Source organism: Paroedura picta, chromosome 11 (assembly GCF_049243985.1).
Source record: "Paroedura picta isolate Pp20150507F chromosome 11, Ppicta_v3.0, whole genome shotgun sequence".
In the NCBI taxonomy this organism is placed as follows: Eukaryota; Metazoa; Chordata; class Lepidosauria; order Squamata; family Gekkonidae; genus Paroedura; species Paroedura picta.
This window is the reverse complement of record NC_135379.1, coordinates 18921282-18941766: the sequence shown is the minus strand read 5'-3', so window position 1 is coordinate 18941766 and position 20485 is coordinate 18921282. Positions and strand designations below refer to the sequence as shown.

Genomic DNA, 20485 nt, shown 5'->3' with positions numbered 1-20485 from the left:
GTCCCATGAACCAGGTGCCCCATGCCCTTCACCACAAAGGGAGAAGGAGTCAGCCAGACCCACAGCTGTACCTAGCCCTGTACCTGGCTCGCAATAGTCGGGAGCTAAATGAGTCTCGTATCAGCAGTAAGTCACCTTATGGGGATGGGCAAGTCTCACACTATCCGGCAATCACCTTCCCAGGATTACACACTGACAAAGTGTGCATGCACACAAAACCTTATACCTGGAATAGAACATGGTTGGTCTTAAAGATGTCCCTGGACTCCAACTTGGTTCTTCCCAGGATGGATGAGACATGTGCCAGCTTGAAGCTGCCTTATCTGACTGGGCAGGATGCATCCTTCCCCACCCCCTCCATCCCATTGCCCAGAGGACAATAAAACAGGCCTGGCATCCTTAAAATGCCAGCTGTTAATATTCCCAAATATTTCCACAACTATAAAGCACCCAGATAGCACGATTCCCAAGCATCCTGAATATTGTGCCAGATATCTGAATACACTCCAGAGTACCAATGAGTTATTTTTCAGGCATATCTGAGTGCATACATAAATCTGTGTGTGATTTGCATTTGGATTACTGGCAAATGTTTCACCGCTGCCATTTCCCTGTCTGCAGAGTACCTCTGAGAATCCCTTCAGTTCCATCAAGGAACTGCTGCTCCCTTCACCTACTGGTTATCCTGACATGCCACCTGCCCCTCCCACTGACCTGTCCGGATTTGGAAGGTACCACTCATGCAGAGCCTTCCTTAAGACACTCATCCATCACAGTCACTCATCTGTCAGACAGCAGCAGTCTGCTCGAATACATGGCAGAAAGCCAAGAAATGACACTCTGCTCATAAAATACAATTTGCCCTCTGAGAAATGGGTTTAAGGGAGACATTTACCCTGGCATCAACCTGTCAGTTGACACCTAGTTTTGAGATTTGCTGCACCAGTATATGTTTGCTTTGTACAGAAGTGTCATAGAATCATAGAATCACAGAATCAGAGTTGGAAGGGGCCATACAGGCCATCTAGTCCAACCCCCTGCTCAATGCAGGATCAGCCCTAAGCATCCTAAAGCATCCAAGAAAAGTGTGTATCCAACCTTTGCTTGAAGATTGCCAGTGAGGGGGAGCTCACCACCTCCTTAGGTAGCCTATTCCACTGCTGACTGTGAAAATTTTTTTCCTGATATCTAGCCTATATTGTTGTACTTATAGTTTAAACCCATTACTGCGTGTCCTTTCCTCTGCAGCCAATGGGAACAGCATCCTGCCCTCCTCCTCTGAGTGACAACCTTTCAAATACTTAAAGAGGGCTATCATGTCCCCTCTCAACCTCCTTTTCTCCAGGCTGAACATTCCCAAGTCCCTCAACCTATCTTCATAGGGCTTGGTCCCTTGGCCCTAGATCATCCTCGTTGCTCTCCCCTGTACCCTTTCAATTTTATCTACGTCCTTCTTGAAGTGAGGCCTCCAGAACTGCACACAGTACTCCAGGTGTGGTCTGACCAGTGCCGTATACAATGGAACTATGACATCTTGTCATACAATTTGATCATGTATCAGGGGTATGCTGTGGTCATAAGTAGTACACGTTTGTGGGATTTACTGGGGCATTCCTCTACATCAGGCTTTCTCAACCAGGGTTTCGTGAAGCCCTGGGTTTTTTTGGTGGCCTTGGAAAGGTTTCTTGAATGAGTAGGAGTTAATTCATGTTTATATTATTTTTAGTTTGTTAAATATTTATCAGGTTATATGACCATATATGGTCATGTCAACCCGCCTCCCCCTCCGAAAATGGCCAATGATGGGCCAGGAGGGAGTTGGAAGGGGAGGAGCCCTAGATGCACATGTACACAGCTATGCCTCCCAACCATGGTTCTGCACAATCAAGCCACTTCTGGGGCTTCTCGAAGCCTGAAGAATGTTTCAGGGGGTTCTCAACAGTAAATAAGTTGAGAAAGCCTGCTCTATATAAACCTTCATTTTTAGTGGGAAGCTAGAAAGGAGTAGTGTCCATAGTAGCATATATTGAGGGGGGGGGGGACAAAGAAAAGCTTTGTAGCTGGACTGTCCTAATGTCCCAGATTGGCAAAGGGTCAAGAACAGGATTCCTTGTTAACAGGAGTCAAGAAGCACAGAGAGTCAGGATAGAGGCCAAGAGTACCTAGCAGAAGTCTGTGATGCAGGAACATGTTTACCAAAGCAAGGAAGATTCTAGCTGGGGCAAAGGCATCAATTAGGATTGCCAGGAAATGCTGGAGTGGCACTTGGGAAAGAGGAACTTTCAGAGGAATGTGACATCACGTCTGGGTGATGCTTTAGCAATTTCCCCCATCTCTTTGGTCCTTGCCATAGAGGAAATTTCTAGAGTGAAATGGAAGATGTGATGTAAGTTCTCAGTAGAGAGTCACTGGGTGTGACTCACTTCCAGGTGACACTTTAGGAATTCCCTAATCTCCATTGTGTTACCATAAGGCAGTATCATTCTCCACTCCCCCCCCCCCCCCATTATCACCAAGTCCTCACATTACTGAGGGTGGGGAGCAGAAAGCAGGGGCGAAAAAAATTTCTTGCTGCCACTGAGCAAATGGGAAGCCCAGCTTAAGTAGTTCAAGAAACAAACCCAAGCTTCCTGCTCAGAAGTTCTACATCCCATTTTATTCTACCAGCATCCGAAAGGAAAAGAATAGCAGAGAAAAACGGGCATAAAACACAAGTGCATGTTGACTAAAAGTGGCAGAGTCGATGGATCACATATTAATTTAAAACGACCAGCCAAATATCGGGCTGCAGGCAGCACAGGGTAATAATACCAATGTGTTCAACCAACACAATCCAGCACATTTATTTTACAGTGTCAGTGTGCCGGTTTTGGATGCTTTACAGAACGCCCCCTTTCTCATGCCCACCTCAGCTTTGAAGTTCACTGCGTAGCCCTGGGCAGCTGGCACTGTCACCCTCCTAGGCTGTCCTTCACGGGGCTATCATGAGCCTGAAACACAGAAATGAAGTCCTTGGATGAAAGTCAAAATGCAAATGTAACTGTTAAGTAATTGTGGGTTAGACTGATTAATAGCTCTATTTAAAACATATCACCCCCTTATCTTTCAGCAGCGGACGGAATGTATAATCATAAAAAATAACCATCAAGTTACATATCAATAGCACATAGCCCATCAAGAGGAAAAGCCTCCGTGCAACTATTTGTAATTGAGCATAAGCGTGCCACCCTGGAACGCTGCCCAAACCGTGGCGGAAATGCACCATGCAGCACAAACTGTCAGGAAACCTGGAGGTCTGTGCTGATGTGCTTGAATCACAGCATGCACAATGCGCTCAGAACGCACTACAGTGAGTTGCCGTGCCGTCTTAAGAATCGCGCATGAAGCTGTGCAAGTGCAAAGGCCCACGGTGTCTCAGTCACCAACACACTGAATGAGCAAGCTGCCGCACTTCATTTAGCAATCAGGACCACAAATTAAAAAATAAACCCATAGATGTGCTGAGGGAGGGATGTCGAGGAGATCTGAGCACCCCTTTTGGGGATGGAGAGGCAGAACTTCTGCCTCGTTCTAGATTTGTTATTTCTTAAAACACTTATACCCTGCCTTTCCTCTTGGCTCAAGGCAGCTTACAAATAATAATTAAAACCGTGTAGATTTAAATCAAATTTAAAACCCGAAGTACCTCCTTCCCCCCTGTTCACAGAAGCCTGCTGTTCAGATTGCTTCAAAAGCCCTGGCAATCAAGTAGACCTTGCAGAGCCCCCAAAAGATCTCCAAGGAGGGGCCTCCTCTCAATTCTTCAGGCAGCCCATTCCACAGCACGGGAGCTGCAATGGAAAAGGCCCAGGCTGACACTTGATGGGCCATATTGAGTAGGAGAACATCCAGCAGGTGGCAGCCAGGATCAGCACATGGGAAGAGATGGATGGAGATGGTCCTTCAGTGTGTGGGTTCCAGTCTGTGAAGGTCTTCAGAGGTCAGAATCAGCCTCTTGAACCGAACTTGAAAGCATCCAGTATTGCTGTTTCAGAATGGGCAAGACATTGTTCCATAAGGTCCTTGAAAACAAATAGGTAGCTGCGTTCTGGACCAGCCGTCGTTTCTGGGCCTTCAAGGGCAGCCCCGTGCACAGCATCTTACAGTAGTTCAGCCAGAAGGTGACAAAATCCTTATGCTTTTTGCCACATTTTCTATCCTCCTTCCCCACGACAAGTATTTATTCATGTTATTTATCCTCTGCCTTTCTCACTGAGACTCAAAGCCGATTATATAGCGTAGGTCAATAACGATCAGCAGGGTGGGAGATTCCCGTGAAGAATGCAATATTGCAGAAATCTGAAGCAGAGCAGAAACAAAGCATACGGATTTAAACATGGCATTTGAAACAATGCAGGAATTACTCTTATGGTCAATGTTACCTCCAGCATTCTTACAGCGATCCAGTCCTTTCATGAAAGTATCTTTCTTAACCATTTAATTATAGTGCAGCTCTATAACCTGTGTTAAAAAAGCACAACTGTTCTGAAGTTGATTGTGCACAGAAAAACAGGTGAGTAGAGAGTAGGATGAGAGTAAGAAATAAGTTATGGTTAAGTTATGATTTAATGTTCAAATGGTTTAACTGTTAACATGTTTCAAATGTTGCAATCTACTGAATCTAATTTTTTAAGCATGTTGTATCTTGCTGTACACTGGAGCATGCATATTGAGCTATGTTGTAAACCGCCCTGAGCCACAAGGGAGAGCAGTATAAAAATGTAATAAACAAACAAATATTTTTTTTTCAAATAAGTAAGTTATATCATGTTTGGATCATGTGCTTCCATATGTTTTGTTCCCAGAAAACACCCATGTGTTTTGAAAGGGGTTGCACAAAAAGTATTTCTGGAAGATTATAACCTCCATCAGAACCATCCCCTAAAATCCAAGGCTCACAACTTTTTAACCACTTGGGGGGAAAAAATACACTCAAGTTCTTGGCTACTATATTCAGTCCTTTTTGTTCCAATTTTGGCGGAAACAGTGAGATGATAGAGCTATAGTTAGTAAAAAATACAGTGCACAATAAATGTTGTTTTACTTATTTATTGCATTTCTATAGTGCTTATTCCCCATAAAAGAACCAAATATATTTCTCTTGTATTATGTTGCCAGAAAAGCAATATACAGCCGTAAAACCATAATACTGCCAAATAAAGCCATGCTGCCATCTAGTGGCATAATATGCTATCCATGTATCTAAATCTCCAGGAGCTCTGGAATTTTCTCTTGAAATGTTCCCGAGTGGAAGTGAGTTTGGACTGTTTATTGTCCCTTAACCAGCACTGAAAGATACTCCTATTTGGTCCCCAGGACCAGCAATTTTTAATAAAATAAGTGACCAACTTAGCCTGGTGGGGTGTCTTTAGTGGGAACTGTTTAGCAAAGGCCCATTAAAAAGCCCCGATTTTAACAAACTCAGTCTCATTCCCACCACACAAATGAATGTTTGAGGGCATTTCTTCATCTGTACACAAACTCCCAATTAAATAAAGATGAAACTTTAGACACAATTGGCTATGCCCATCATTATATCTGTTCCAAATATTTCCGATAAGGTCTTAGAAGAGGAGTGTGTCTCATGGCTTAAGTGCCAGCACCTAATAGAGTGGCTGTCCCGCCCTTGAGTGCCTCCTCCTCCAATCGGCTTGCTTGACTGTCCAGTGGCCAACCAATCGCCTTCCATCCCCCACCCCTGACCACCCCCTCCTCCTTCCACTTCCCTTCGAGGCTTGGAGGCTGCAGATCCCTGCTATGTGGCAGCTGCCCCTGCCACTGAGTTCCCTGTCAGGGGGAGTCCAGCCTGCAGCCTTTCCAGGTCCTGGGGGGAGGGAGAGGCCATCTGCAGAGTTCTTCCACCCAGCCACCCCAATGTAGCACCCATTGTATTCCGGAATGCAACAGGCTTGGCCCCTAATCATTACACAATATGACTGAAGACAGGGAGAAGCAATCAGCACTGTGGCTTAAAAGTTGCCCATTAAATCAGCATTGGATTCATGCCCAGTACAGTCATGCTCACGAGTTCCACATAATTCACCCGTGCAACTTGCAACCCCCCCCCTCCCGATGCATCACCGATCAGCGATCAATCTAGCATTGTACCATCAGTGGGTTCAATACATTAAAAGCATTGATTATATCTGTGAATGTCTATAAAGTCTTTGCACAAACAAACACCAAGGAATATCTTCTTGCATAAAACTCTTTGTTTCTATAGGCCACCCACCCACCCCTTGGGAAGAAAGAAACGATAGTGAATTGAAGTAGGTGGTGGCGTCTACGTTTGAGCCAAGACTAGGGAACAAAAGGTTTCCCCAAGGTACCTGTAAAACCCACTGATCCATCTCACTCAGTTCTAGAGACTTGTCTTCCACATGGCTGGCAGTCTGTTCCAAGCAGACTGTATACTTTTTCTGACAAGGAACACACGGAAATACATATTAATATATTCAACTCTGAACAACTTGTAGCACAACTTGTACAACAGAAGCCTCCCTGGTGTCTTGCGCTGAATCCCAAGAATGCTTACAAAAGAGAAATCGGCACCGCTTCCCCCCAATTGAGTCTCACAGGACATGAGAATCATTAGAAAGTCTTTCGAACATGACAGAAACCTGCCACTCAGCCTCCCTTCTCAGGGAGCGAATAAAAACACTGAAGGGAATTCTTCCACTCATCCTCAGATGGGATTCTTGGAGCGGTCGAGTTGCATGTTTTGCCAGTTCACTTTAAAGAATGACTGACTATTCCCAGGGGAATCCAAATGTATGCCGCTATAAAAACATGTTTACTGTTTAAAAGTGTAGAACTTCAGCCATTTCTGCACAAACAACTTTTGTACTGGCTTAGGGACAGGATGGAGAGAACTTCTTTCTCCCTCTCCCAAAATACTAGAACTTCAGGGCACCCAGGGAAGGTGATGGGCAATAGATTCAGGACAGCCAAAAGGAAATGCCCCTGTAGACAACAAGTGCTTAAAATGTGGAAATGGCTGCCAGGGGATATAGTGATGGCAAGAGGTAGAGATGGCTTTAAAAAGGGATTTTTCAGATTCATGGAGGCCTGTAAGTGGTTGGTTGTCATGGCGACTAAAGGGAAGTGAATCTCTGAATAGCAGTGCCAGGAGGCAACATCAGGGAAAAGCCTCAGCCTCTATCACCTTTCACAGTTGGCCACCGCGTAAGGCAGGATGCTGGACAAGATGGACCATTGGTTTTATTCCGCAGAATAAGTTCTTCTTTAAAATTTAATGAAGCATGTAGAGCACAGAAGTCAGTCTTTCAACCATTTTTCTTTGCATTTACTTGCTTTTATAGGCGTCTTTTGCTCCTTCTGGTTTTGCTCCAATACATTTCCAGTTCATAGGGGCCAATTTTAAAGAGGGAAGCAGATTGGGCAAAGAAAAATGAGCCGTGATCACGGACAGCCAAATGTGGAATTTTGTAGAGAGCAAACATATGTGATTAGCACCCAGAAGGCAACACTCTTGAGGCATGGTTTGGGCCTTGGGACAACCAGTACTCAAAAGGTTCTTGTGCCTCTCTCCCTCGACATCACCCACATGCACACATCCAGGGAGCGATCAGAAGTAGCTGCTCAGAAGTGAAGCCCGTTTTATTCAATGGCGTATCTCCCAGGAAAGTATTCCTAGGGCTGTAGGCATAATGCCTTAGCTACTCTTGCTTATGTTGGCTTCCATCTCTCAAACTACTGTGTCTTCCATTGGTAGACTTGAAGCTCACACTCCCATGGTCATCATTCCACTGCTGAAAGCAGTCAGGGGAATAGGCAATGGCTACAGGGCACACATCTGCCCTCCCACCCCTACTGCTCTTTCAAAACAGCTGCCTGAGCCTTTCTTTAAACTTTGCTTCTCGCCATTCATGGTGCACCATACGTAATATCAATATTTACCTTCCGTTTCTGGTTGTGATCTATTTTAAGGACAACTGACGTCTCCTGCTGGCACAAACAACAGCCACATATAAGGAAGTGCATGTATATCCTCTGTCCGTTTTATTTATCCTCATAAGACCTATCCATGCTGCGTACCCTGGAAGAAGAAAACTAGCAGAATGACAGTGTTTAATTCCATTTGTATTTGGGAGGAGCCAAAAGAGGCTATAGGTCCATAGAACAGGGTTGCATCAAAACACCCAGGAAACAAACAATTCACTGTAATATTTGGCAGGAGCTAATCTGGCTTCTAATGACAGCATAAAGCAGGGCTTTTAGATGAAATCATGGTCTGTAAGTGTAGTGGTTAAAAGTGGTGGCTTCTATATTGGTGAGCTGGGTTTGATTCCCCGCTCCCCCACATACAGCCAGCTGGGAGACGTTGGGCTTGTCACAGCCCTAACAGAGCTGTTCTCTTGTCAGAAGTCTCTCAGCCCCACCTACCTCACAGGGTGTCTGTTGTGGGGAGAGGAAGTGACCGTAAGCTTGCTTTGCGACTCCTTTGGGTAGTGAAAAGCGTGGTATAAAAATCAACTCTTCTAAATAAACCATCTTACAGATGGGGATGGCAGAACTTGTACCAATGTACGTTGAGGGTCAGGCTGACATGACTCCCTTTAGTCATAGTGAGTGAGTAGGTTAAAAAATGACACCACTCAAATATATACTGTCTTGAATTCAAACAGATAACTTCGTACTTCTCCAAAATGGAGCAGCATTCCAACACTGCAATGGCACTTACTTCAGATATGCCTAACAAGAAGCAGACCGTGTGCATTTTTGGAACAGGAGACTTCGGAAGATCTCTAGGGCATAAGATGATGCAGTGCGGCTATACTATTGTCTACGGGACCCGAAATCCTAAAGACACCAAACTGATTCCTCAAGGAGCCTCGGGTATGTCCCACAGAGAAGCAGCGGAGACCTCTGACATCATCATCCTAGCGATCCACAGAATATATTACGACTTTCTGGACAAGTTAAAGGAAACTCTCTGTGGGAAAGTGCTGGTGGACGTCAGCAACAACCTCAAAATAAACCAGTATCCTGAGACCAACGCTGAGTATCTTGCCCAGCTCCTACCAGAGAGTAAAGTGGTAAAAGCATTTAACACGGTGTCGGCATGGGCTCTACAGTCAGGAGCACTGGATGCAAGCAGGCAGGTAAGAATATCTCTGGGACAAAAGGTGACACACACAAACACCCATCAGGAAACCCAAGCCTGGGTCTCCCCGAGCCACTGCCTCACAGACTAGTAAGCAACTTGTGGGTCTCAGAGATTAAATGCCCACAAGAAGACCAAAACCTTCAGAAAATACACAGGTTTATTAAGCAAATAAACTTTAAAATAGTGCTGGGCAACACTGTCTATAGATTTAATTAGCAAAGAACAGAAGTTAACTTTTTCTTTCTGACACTTTAGTACCTGGCATTAATTGGTGCACCATTCAAAACTGTAGCATCCAGGCTAGAAGTTTATGTCTCCATTCCATGGGGTCAAAAGTTAGCAAAGCGTCCAATTATGGTTTCTTGCTCTCTGGCATCAGGTGGCCTTCGGAATCCAATCAGAGCACTTGTCCACTGGAGCTCTCCAAGAGATGATGCTTCTGGCTCCCCACTCTCATCTAGATACTGAACTGAGCACAGGTTTCCACTGAGTCAATCACTGCATTCTGATATCAGGCCTTGTAAGAGACACAGACAGTACCTATGAGAAAGGCTAACTAGAAGCACTGGAAAGTTGAAGCAGACCCACTATTCTTTGTGTGAATCCTTGATAAAACTAGAGAACTTTGTCTCACACATACCCAATATAAAAAGGGAAGAGGCAGAAGGAACGTCAGACGGTTATTAAGGAAGCTTTAACTCAAGATTATACCCTGGAAACTTTCTCCATCTTTAAATTGCCCTTGGACTCAAATTCTGCTCTTCTTCTGCAGGCCAACAGAAACTGTTTCTGAATTGTATTGCTTAGATTTTAGGTCTATTAATCTATAAGAGGTCAAACGGTGGCTCTCCAGGTGTCCATGGACTACAATTATGCTGGCAGGGGCTCATGGTAATTGTAGTCCATGGACATCTGGAGAGCCAGTTGGCCATACCTGTTCTATAGAAAGTCTAAAGGCACAACTGTTTTTGCTTTCTCTTCTGTCCCAAAAGCGAAAGAGGAAAGGAAACCATTTCCTCAGGAGAACTACCAGGTTCCTGTTCAAGTCAGATATGCTAATACAATAAAGATGCCAAAGATACCTTTTGTTGTTGCCGTTTGTTTTGGCTGCAGGTGTTTGTCTGCGGCAATGACGGCAGATCGAAAGAAAAGGTGATGGACATTGTTCGAAGCCTTGGCCTCACTCCACTGGATAAGGGATCACTCTTAGCAGCCAAAGAAATTGAAGATTACCCTCTGCAACTCTTTCCTATGTGGAAGTACCCCATTTATCTGTCCCTGGGCCTCACTGTATTTCTTTTCATCTACTGTATAATCCGCGATGTAGTCTACAATCACGTTACGAAAAGCAAAGACTTTTCCTTTTTCTTAGTTATTAGTATTCCAAACCGAGTCTGCCCGATCGTGGCACTCGTCCTTCTTGCTTTGGTTTACTTGCCCGGGATCTTTGCGGCTGTTCTTCAGTTATACAGAGGGACCAAATACAAGCGCTTTCCAAACTGGCTGGACAAGTGGATGCTCTGCAGAAAACAGCTTGGCCTGATTGCCTTAGCTTTTGCTTTCCTACATGTTTTGTACACCCTCGTCATTCCTATACGCTATTATGTAAGGTGGAAGAGCAACTCTTATATTACCAAACAGGTAAGCTGACATTATGCTGTTTCTTGTCCTACTTCCCCTTTAACCTTGGAGGATGGAAGAGCTTTGTAGGGCCATCGGCTACAGGGCGGCTTTCAGAGGTCAACGAGAAACCACAAGAGGGTGCCATACTTTGTGCAGATAGTGGTCTCTCCGCTGCCGCCTCACATACACAGAGGCATCTGAAGGGGAGGAGAATGACAAGGAAGGCCTACTCCATAGGGGTGGGGCATGGCAACCACCTAGGCCTCAAGGCCCATTTCTGATTATATCCTCACTGATACAGTGAGGGCCTTTCCAATCGTTTTGGACTCCTTTTACAGGAAAGACTTTCAACATTATTTATTTTCAAAATGTGTATCCCACAGAAAGCAATTTAAGACACGCAGGATAAAATCACATTTTAACCACCACCTCAAACACACATCATTAAAACAATTAAAACACTAAAAATACATACAAAACATAAAAACAGCAATTTAAGCATTGGTTGAGAAGAAGGAATCATTAGGAGAACAGCAAACACCCCCCCCCCAAAAGCCCCTCTTCACCCACGAGAAAGATAGCAACAGAAGGGGGACAGATAAATCTGCCTGGGAAGAGTGTTCCAGGACTTTGGTACCATGACTGAGAAAGACCACTTCCTGGTTGCCACCTGCCAAACCTCAGAAGTCAGCAGCACAAGAAGCAGGGTTTCCAAAGATGACCGTAGTTCATAAGGGAATAGGCAGTTCTTCTAGTATATTAGTCTCAGTCTATACAGGGCTTTGGAGGTCAAGACTACCACCTTGAATTGTGCTTGGAAACAAATCAGAAGTCTTTGTAGACTCACCTGGACTGGAGTGATACAATCCCCTATAATCAACTCCAGGTAACATTCTTGCTGCAGCTATCTGTACAGTTGAAGTTCCCAAACCTTCCTCAAGGACAGCTTCACAGAGCACATTGCAGTGATCTAATCTAGATGTAATCAAAGCATGCACCATGGTGGCCAGATCTCTTTTGTCCGGTTAAATCGTCAGCTTGCTAGCCAGTCAAAGTTGGCAAAAGGTATGCCTGGCCACACATGCCACCTGCTTATCCAAGCGTAGGCCTGACCACAAGAGCTCCCCCAGACTATGAACCTTCAAGGGAAGTACAACTCTGTCTAGAACAGGTGACACCATAAATTCCCACTTCAGACCTTCCACCCACCAATAGCCCTTCCATCTTGGTGGGATTCTGTCTTGGCGGGATTAAATGAGTCCACAAGAAAGAAAATACAACAAATTCAGTTCAGATTCTTTAAACACTGTATGAGATTCCTGCCAGAGTCAATTTCTGTAATCTCATCCAGCTCCTCTCCCTTACGTCGTTGTAGACTGCCCTCAGTTAACTGAAACCAATGTGAGCAAACCATCTTCAGTCGCCATGAAGGAAATACGGAAGGAAACTCCGTATTTTCCAGACTTTCATCGTAATTAACCAAATATTAACAACCAGAAAGATTTTCTGTTTAACTATAAACAACTGAATATTCATTAATATTTAAATGACTGAATATTAACAACCAAAAAGATTTTCTTCATCCCCTAGGGCAGGGGTAGTCAACCTGTGGTCCTCCAGATGTCCATAGACTACAATTTCCATGAGCCCCAGCCAGCTGGCAGGGGCTCATGGGAATTGTAGTCCATGAACATCTGGAGGACCACAGGTTGACTACCCCTGCCCTAGTGGATGCAATTTTTTCTCTCTCTTGCAAAGCAAAGATGACATAAGTTTATAAAACTATCAAGACCGACTTTCTGATTCATGGTGACAGACTACCCAAAAATCTGTTATTCATTTTTCTTCCTTAGGTATTAGACAACAAAACAGATTCCTTTGTTACTGAGTATGCCTGGCTTAGTGACTCATATGTCGCTTTGGGTATCTTGGGTTTCTTCTTGTTTGTCTTGCTCGGGATCACATCCTTGCCCTCCGTCGCCAACAGCGTCAACTGGAGAGAGTTTCGGTTTGTCCAGGTAAGAACCTCTGGCTACAACTTCTCCTATTCTTGCGTTCCTAGCCAAATCTACTCAGAAGATACACCAATTTCAATGCAACTTCCTCTCAAAAAGTGCACAGGATTTCAACCTCATGAGCAGCCTTTCTCAACCTTTTTACCATTGAGAAACCCCTGAAACATTCTTCAGGCTTCGAGAAACCCCAGAAGTGGCGTCCTCATGAAGAATATTGTTGGGAAGCATAATTGTGTAGACATCCACCCAAGGCCACTCTCCTTTCCACCCCCACAAAGCCATTCATTGGCCATTTTGGAAGGGGGGGGGCAGATCAACATGACCACATATGAGCATATCACCCGATAGATATTTAACAAATTTTAAAAATATATTTAAAATTCACTAAGTTCCACCCATTCGGGAAACCTTTCCAGGGCATCAGGAAACCCCAGGGTTTCATGGAACCTTGGTTGAGAAATCCTGCTATTGAGGGATAGGGCTTTATTTTTCTTTTGCTAATTTTCTATATATGGTATTGAAGAATGACCAGAGGTGGAGCAGGTAGAATCAAGTTCAGTAGCATATTAGAGACCAAGATTTTCAAGGTAGAAGGTTTCAAGAGTAAAAGCTCCATTCATCTGATATGAGTAGGTACAGAGATCCCAGGGGAAATTTCTGGAGTTTTGGGAAGGATGGCTTTGGGGAGAGGAGGGACCTTAGGGGGCACAATTCCATAGAGACCACCCTCCAAAGCACCATCTGAGGCCTCTGTAGTCTGGAGATCAGTTTTAATTCTGAGGGAGCTCCAGGCTCCACTTGGAGACTTGCAATCATAAATAGTAGGGAACTGGTTGCAGTTCAGGCCTCTAGGCCCAAGTTGAGTACTATATAACTAAACATGCAGAGTTTCTTCATAAAAGGCTGAAATAAATTCTTAGAGGGACCTGAAGGATCTTCTAAAACTCATTATAAAATAAATGGCAGACTTTCTGGGTATCGCATTATTGAGGATTTTATCCTGTGCTGCTATAAATTATGGAGTTTGAAAATTATTTTTGTACAGGTTTCTTTTTTTCTTCTTCTTCAAATGCCACAAGGCACTTTTGTCGCTAGGAAATATGTTAAATAAATTTAGCTCTCCTGCCAATCCTTGCTATTGTTCACCACATGTCTTTTTAGCTTACGCAAAGGAAGGAACAGAGTGCCCCATGGGGCTAATTATTAGAAGGTTTGGCTCACATAGTTACAGCGGTAAACTTCAAGAATGTCATAATTCATAAGTAGAGTAATCCTGGTCAGCAAACAGCGCAATAAAGCTAATGCATGACAACTTTTGCCACTGGTAAAACCTACAGAAGAACACAGTGAGCCCAAGATATCCCTAACTCACTTCAGACTGATTCAAGTGGATAGACGTGTTGGTCTGAAGTCGCACATAATTTTAGTCCAATGGCACCTTTAAGACCAACTCAGCGTGAATAAATCTTTGTCGGTCTTAAAGGTGCCATTGGACTCAAATTTTGTTCAATGCAGTCTGTAACGTAGAGGAAATTTTAGTTCTATTGGGAATAATTTTTGACAACTGTGGTATACTCTTTTAAGGTCCCTAATGCCTTTCACAGATTTCTTTTCCGCTTGTGCTCCTTGGAAGAAAATAGAATAAAAATTGAATGAATGAGTATTTTACAGTTATTTTTTCTCTGTTTTTTTCATCCCACAGTCCTATCTGGGCTACCTTACACTGGTTCTGTGCACTGCCCATACGCTGATCTACGGTGGAAAGAGGTTTTTGAACATTGGTTCATATCCATGGGGTCTTCCTGCTGCTTACATCCTCTCTCTCATTATCCCTTGCATTGTGTTGGTAATGAAGTTTTTCCTGATATTTCCTTGCATAGACAGACCACTCACCGCAATTCGACAGGGCTGGGAGAGGAAACCCAAACACCTGTGTGAGCCACACAACCTTAGTGGGTCTTCTGTATAAATTCTTAGACAATGTACTGTGGCTTGTATATGAGTAAAGAGCTAAAAGTGGCCAAGGAGTGAGCAACTGAGAAACTTAAAAACAGCTCAACATTATAAACACCATAGTTACTTTGTAACCAAAAGACAACCATTCTTGGCATCAGTTAAATGATCATCAAGTTTTCGTTCTGCTACAGAGGATGTATGTTTCTTCCTACATCTCAGGTTGGAGGAGGCAATTATAACCATTTCTTACCTTCTAGCTCACATGGAAACCCACTTTGCACTATTTTTGTGTTTTTCAAAAATTAAAAGCATTTATTTTCATTATATCTCTTATTCATCCAACTCTGAGAGGCAAAACACCCCCTCAGAAGTTAATGGATGTAGTGACTAACAGGTTCCATCTTGTAGGTGCTTATAATGGGGCTCAACAGGCAACAAGCTCTTATCATCTTCAAGGCCAAGTTATGGAACCGGCTAATTGGCTCTATACGAACCCTGGTGGGCAGGGGAGAGTTAGGAGTGATCTTTTAGAGGGTTCTAGCTAGAATGTATTCTGATTGATTGCCATTGCCTGACCCAGGTGGGCTAAAATCTATTACTGGCTTGGGAATTAGGGGTGCAGCTAGCTAGCTTGCATTTGGATGGAGCAAGGCCTCAGCTATCATCTCTGCCTATTGCAAATGGGCTCTATCACAGAGAACACTGAAGCTAAGGCCTGAGACTGCTGGAATGCAAGAATGTGCCATCTAATGCAAGCTTCCATTGCCTTAGATAGTTAAGCTTTCTTGTTTCCTGAACCTGCTTACTTTTAGAGATTTGTGTTGCCCATTAATAAATTGCTATTCTTTAATTTTTTAAAATAAGCAACATATATAGTCTGGAAACTCCCTGACAAAATCCTTTTTCATAATTATCTCTTTCTTTTCTTCCCATGAGAGCCTCTTGTGGCGCAGAGTGGTAAGGCAGCAGACATGCAGTCTGAAAGCTCTGCCCATGAGGCTGGGAGTTCAATCCCAGCAGCCGGCTCAAGGTTGACTCAGCCTTCCATCCTTCCGAGGTTGGTAAAATGATTACCCAGCTTGCTGGGGGGTAAACGGTAATGACTGGGGAAGACACTGGCAAACCACCCTGTATTGAGTCTGCCATGAAAACGCTAGAGGGCATCACCCCAAGGGTCAGATATGACTCGGTGCTTGCACAGGGGATACCTTTACCTTTACCTTGCTTCCCATTCCCCCCTTACTGTTATAGGTGGCCCTGTCTCTGTTTCCCTGATGTAGCTAGGCAAGTCCTAGGGAATCTATTTCCTAGCCCTCCTCTGGCCCTACTTTCTGATGCACTCAGGGCACTGTAGCTTCATCATTCTGGGGATGTAGTTCTGTAGTGTCTGACATTATTAGCCAGGCATCCAGCATTTCAGATAGGCCAACAAAAGCATTCAAAGTGTCAGGGGAATGAGATATTCTGCCCACAGCTGTCTCTGGCTTGGCCTGGAATGGCCAGTAGTAATAAGCAGGACAGCAGCCCCAGTCAGCATACAATGAATGGGGAGGGGAGTAGATAAGCATTTCCCAGCCACTTGCAGTATCTCTTCCCACCCACCCTCCTGACTACTGTGAATGCTAAACCAGACTCACAACTGCCAGAGCAATGAAGAGATTCTACAATTACTAAATGCCATTAATTTTATACCATTATCAGTATAATTTGTATATAATTATTTGATTATTTGATCTGTTACTGTGCAAGTTCACATCCCTGTGTTGAAGTTGAGCATTGTATTTTAAAAGTAAGCATGCCAGCTATGAAGGAACATGAGCTGACAGGCCATAGCGGCCATCATTTGGAATTATGACTTGTTTTCCTGTTCTGCTCCTTTTCAGATGTCTTATCTGAATTCTTGTCCTAATTTTAAAAGTACTCCAAACATTGCACAACTAGCTATGGCATCTCAGAATATTTGTATAAACATGTTACATGAAATATCTACACATGCATACATAGGAAATCCCTTTTTATGAAGGAATTTTGTCACATTTCAAGATGGCTATGGCTTTATGGTGGCTTTGTGGACTATAGTCTTACACAGCGGACTTCTTTTTCTGTAAACGGCCATCCAGTGGAATACGATTTTCATGAATATTGCAGCCTACAGCTATGGATGAAAGCAGAACGACAACTTCTGACTACACATTTGCAACAATGAATGGGAGAGAAGTACTATATCCATCAGAGAATTCTCGTGCTTGTAAAGTACCCAGAGCTAGCGGAGAAGCCTAAGCAAAAAGGTGTTTTGTGGTACATTGCAAGCCCATTGCCTCTGTTTTAGGATTGTGCTGTGATCAGCTTACTACAGTATGTGCCCTTGTATGGACTAGATACAACTTCAGTGGAGAAAAGCTGGTAAACGAGGTTCTAATTAAGCCATCCAGTAGCTGGAGTCTCACACTGGGACCTGGGACAACCAGGTTTCTATCCCTGCTGCACCACAGAAACTTGCTGGGTCATTCTGGGCTCATCACATTCTCTCAACTTAACCTGCTTTACAAAAATGTGGTGATAAGGATGTCAGTCCCCAGGTGAGACCTGGGAATTCCTCTAGTTTTACAGCTCATCTCCAGACAACAGATCAGTTCCCACGGAGAACTGCTTTGGCTGCTTTTTTTTTGGGGGGGGGTGAATTCCATAGCATTATACTCAACTGAGGTCCCTCCCTGCCCCAAATTCTGTCCACTCCCAGCTCTCCCCCAAAGTCTCCAGATATTTCCTAACCCTGAGCTGGCAACCCTAAAAGAGTGGGATTGTGATAAAGCAGCTTTGGGCCCTGATTAAGAAACAACATGGGATATAAATTTTAAAAATCTGGATCATCACAAGCTAAATTAATAATATGCATAGTTCAGTTCATTGGTATATGCATTATTTTATTACTGTATGGGACTATGTTGGGTTTTCTTCCCATAAAATGTATATCACTTGCAAGTAGCTATGTATGGACACTGTTATTTAAAATTTATACTGTCTATATTTTTATATAAAGAAAATTCATTTTAAGAACCAGTTTTTTGTCCTTCTGGCTCCTATGATGGTAATAACATACCTCCTGTGCCAATAAAGACGTGATGAATTATGAAGGGGAAAAAAGTATTTAAGTGAAGTGAGACCTGGACCTGGACCATTTCCACACTGGAAGTTTCATGTTGGGCTGGAGTTTGAACTGGGGCAGCTTGCTCCCCCCATCCTTGTCCGCCCCAGACTTGTGCTCCCACATAGGAGCAAGGGCAGAGGTCCTGGCCAGTCACCCTGTATGGGGGAAAGCAAGAGAAGAACCTTGAGTAATGTATGAGTTTACCCATCTGAACCAAATAAATGCAGCTTATAAAATGCATCTGTGAAACTATACTACTTATTCAGACTGCATATCAGTAATCAAGACCACCAAGTACAACTTGTCACAGAAATAGGCTTTTTCAAGTTTATTCTTATAATAATAATGCTTTCTTCTCAATGGACTCGGGGTGGGTCACATCAGATAAAATAACAGTATGTAAATACTACTACTTAAAATTAAGTCATATTTTAACTAACTACTACTTAAAATTAAGTCATTGTTAAAATCACCCACCTTATAGTTTTAGACAATTGAGGGTTAGTTGATGTTTAACCATCGGAGGTTAGGTGGGTTCTCAAGCAATTAGAGTCATATAGTTATGGACAAACATCACCATACTAGCCCTGAAATCTTTTGAGGCTTTACAAGCATCTCTAATGAACAATCAAAAATTTTAATAGACATTTGAGAATATTTGGTTGGATGTTGGCCAAATGTGCCTATGCGCTCACCTATATGCAGATGACCCTGCCTATGCCCATACTCCCCCCCCCCCAAGAACCACCATACCTTTTAAAGTAAGGGAAATAAATTTCCACATAGGGTGGCTCTCTGTAGGCTCCAAATGGTGCCAATATTTTCTGTAAGTAAATGATCAGCTGGCAGTCACACAGATACCCAGAAAGAACTCAAGAACCTTTACAGGTGCCAGGAGAGCTGGAGGAAGAGCCACTAAATGTCTCAACCTCTCAGAAGACACAAAGTCCTGGGTCCATTCACCTTTCTCACTAGAATTCAAGGAGGATTACACCGAGTGAGTCAATACAATCAATAGGATCATCAAAGTAAGTTATAGCTGGGATGTAACGTGTAGCCCAATTTCATCAGATCTTGGAAGCTAAGCAGGGTTGGTACTTGGATGGGAGATCAACAAGGAAGATTCTGCAGAGGAAGGTAATAGCAGATTACCTCTGATTCTCACCTGCCTTGGAAGCCCCTTGCTGGTGTCACCAAAAGGTGGCTGCAACTTTTAACACTTTATATACACAAGCTGACACCTCAGCTGTCATTTCAGCAGGGATAATCTCTTAACTCTGAGGAAGACTGCTGCTCACACCCTGAATAAATCTTTGTTGGTCTTAAAGGTGCTACTGGACTCTGATTTTATTATTCCACTCAAAAAGTCAAGATAAAAGAGCACATGAGCTTTTACTAATAGATAATAGTTTTTAGGCCGTTTTCAGTTTAAGTCATTTAATTTTTTTTTAAAGTAAACTAAACCTTCAGAAAAACACTTTTTATTTTAGCTTGTTTGCAAACCATTTGGTGAAAACATAAAGATTGGCTGATATAAAAGCAAATAGGTTTTACCTCATGACTACATATATTTTCCACAAAGAACAAAATTTCATTTCTTTCCATCTTAACTAGATCATTTACCCTTAAAGGGAAAGCATGTAGTCTGGCTGTCCCTATTTAGCAGGCGCAGTCTTTGTTAAAAAGCATTTAGCCCGGCTAAATCACTGCCCTTTCCCTTTCCCTTCCAGAAAATGCTAATTAGCTCTTTGTTAATATAATTGTTGCCACCTGTGGTGTCCTCAGCTGCACAACCTGATGTCTTTTTGCCCCCCAAGACCCTTTCACCTTCCCAAGGCATGGGGCACAGGTGACTATATCCATTTTAGTATCAGGGCAGGGACTCTGGCAAGAATTTCTCAAGCACCTTCAAGAGGAGGCTGCTCAACAGCCTGAATGCCCCAGAAGAATATTAATCAAGGCTCTTTTATGTAACCAAGCTTCTCACACTCAAGTTTGTAATAGGATAACTAAAGGACTCAGAATCTTCTTCCCAATACAGATTTCTCTGGTAGATGGGCCATCAGCCCATCCCTGACAAATGAAAGCCTGGCTGTTTCCCTCTTATTGAAATAAAGTCTTGCTTTAGATTAACATAGTTGCAAAACATGGTTAGAACGATATACAAGGAAGCCCAGTGATTAGACCATGCTTTCTCAATCAGGGTTTCATGAAACCTCGGGGTTTCTTCATGGCCCTAGAAGGGTTTCGGATATGGATGGCAGTTGATTAATTGTTAATATTTTTTTAATTAAGCATTTATTGGGTGATATGACCATATATAGTCATGTTGACCTGTTTCCCCCCCCCCCAATGGCCAATGATGGGCCTGGAGGAGGTGGGAAGGGGAGGGGCCCCAGATAGATGTGTACCCAGCTCTGGTTCCCAACCATATTCTCCGCCAGTTCTGGGGTTTCTCAAAGCCTGAAGAATGTTTCAAGGGTTTCTCAAGGATTACAAAGTTGAGAAAGGCTGGATTAGACAAACACAGAGAGGGGCACTACTTTCTGTCCCACAGAGCATCATCCTGAAAGG

The 20485-nt window shown here is 43.5% G+C and overlaps 1 protein-coding gene across 1 annotated transcript in view; it reads left to right on the top strand.

The window, feature by feature from the left end:
* The window catches only part of STEAP4 (STEAP4 metalloreductase), a 29756-nt gene extending 11936 nt beyond the window's left edge, over window positions 1-17820 (top strand). The window contains exons 2-5 of the mRNA XM_077303563.1: window positions 8688-9164; window positions 10283-10810; window positions 12646-12810; window positions 14510-17820. Of these exons, the coding sequence (XP_077159678.1) occupies window positions 8709-9164; window positions 10283-10810; window positions 12646-12810; window positions 14510-14776 (1416 nt within the window). The 5' untranslated portion in view covers window positions 8688-8708 and the 3' untranslated portion in view covers window positions 14777-17820. The remainder of the gene's footprint in view (window positions 1-8687; window positions 9165-10282; window positions 10811-12645; window positions 12811-14509) is intronic.
* The last annotated feature ends 2665 nt before the right edge of the window (window positions 17821-20485 follow it).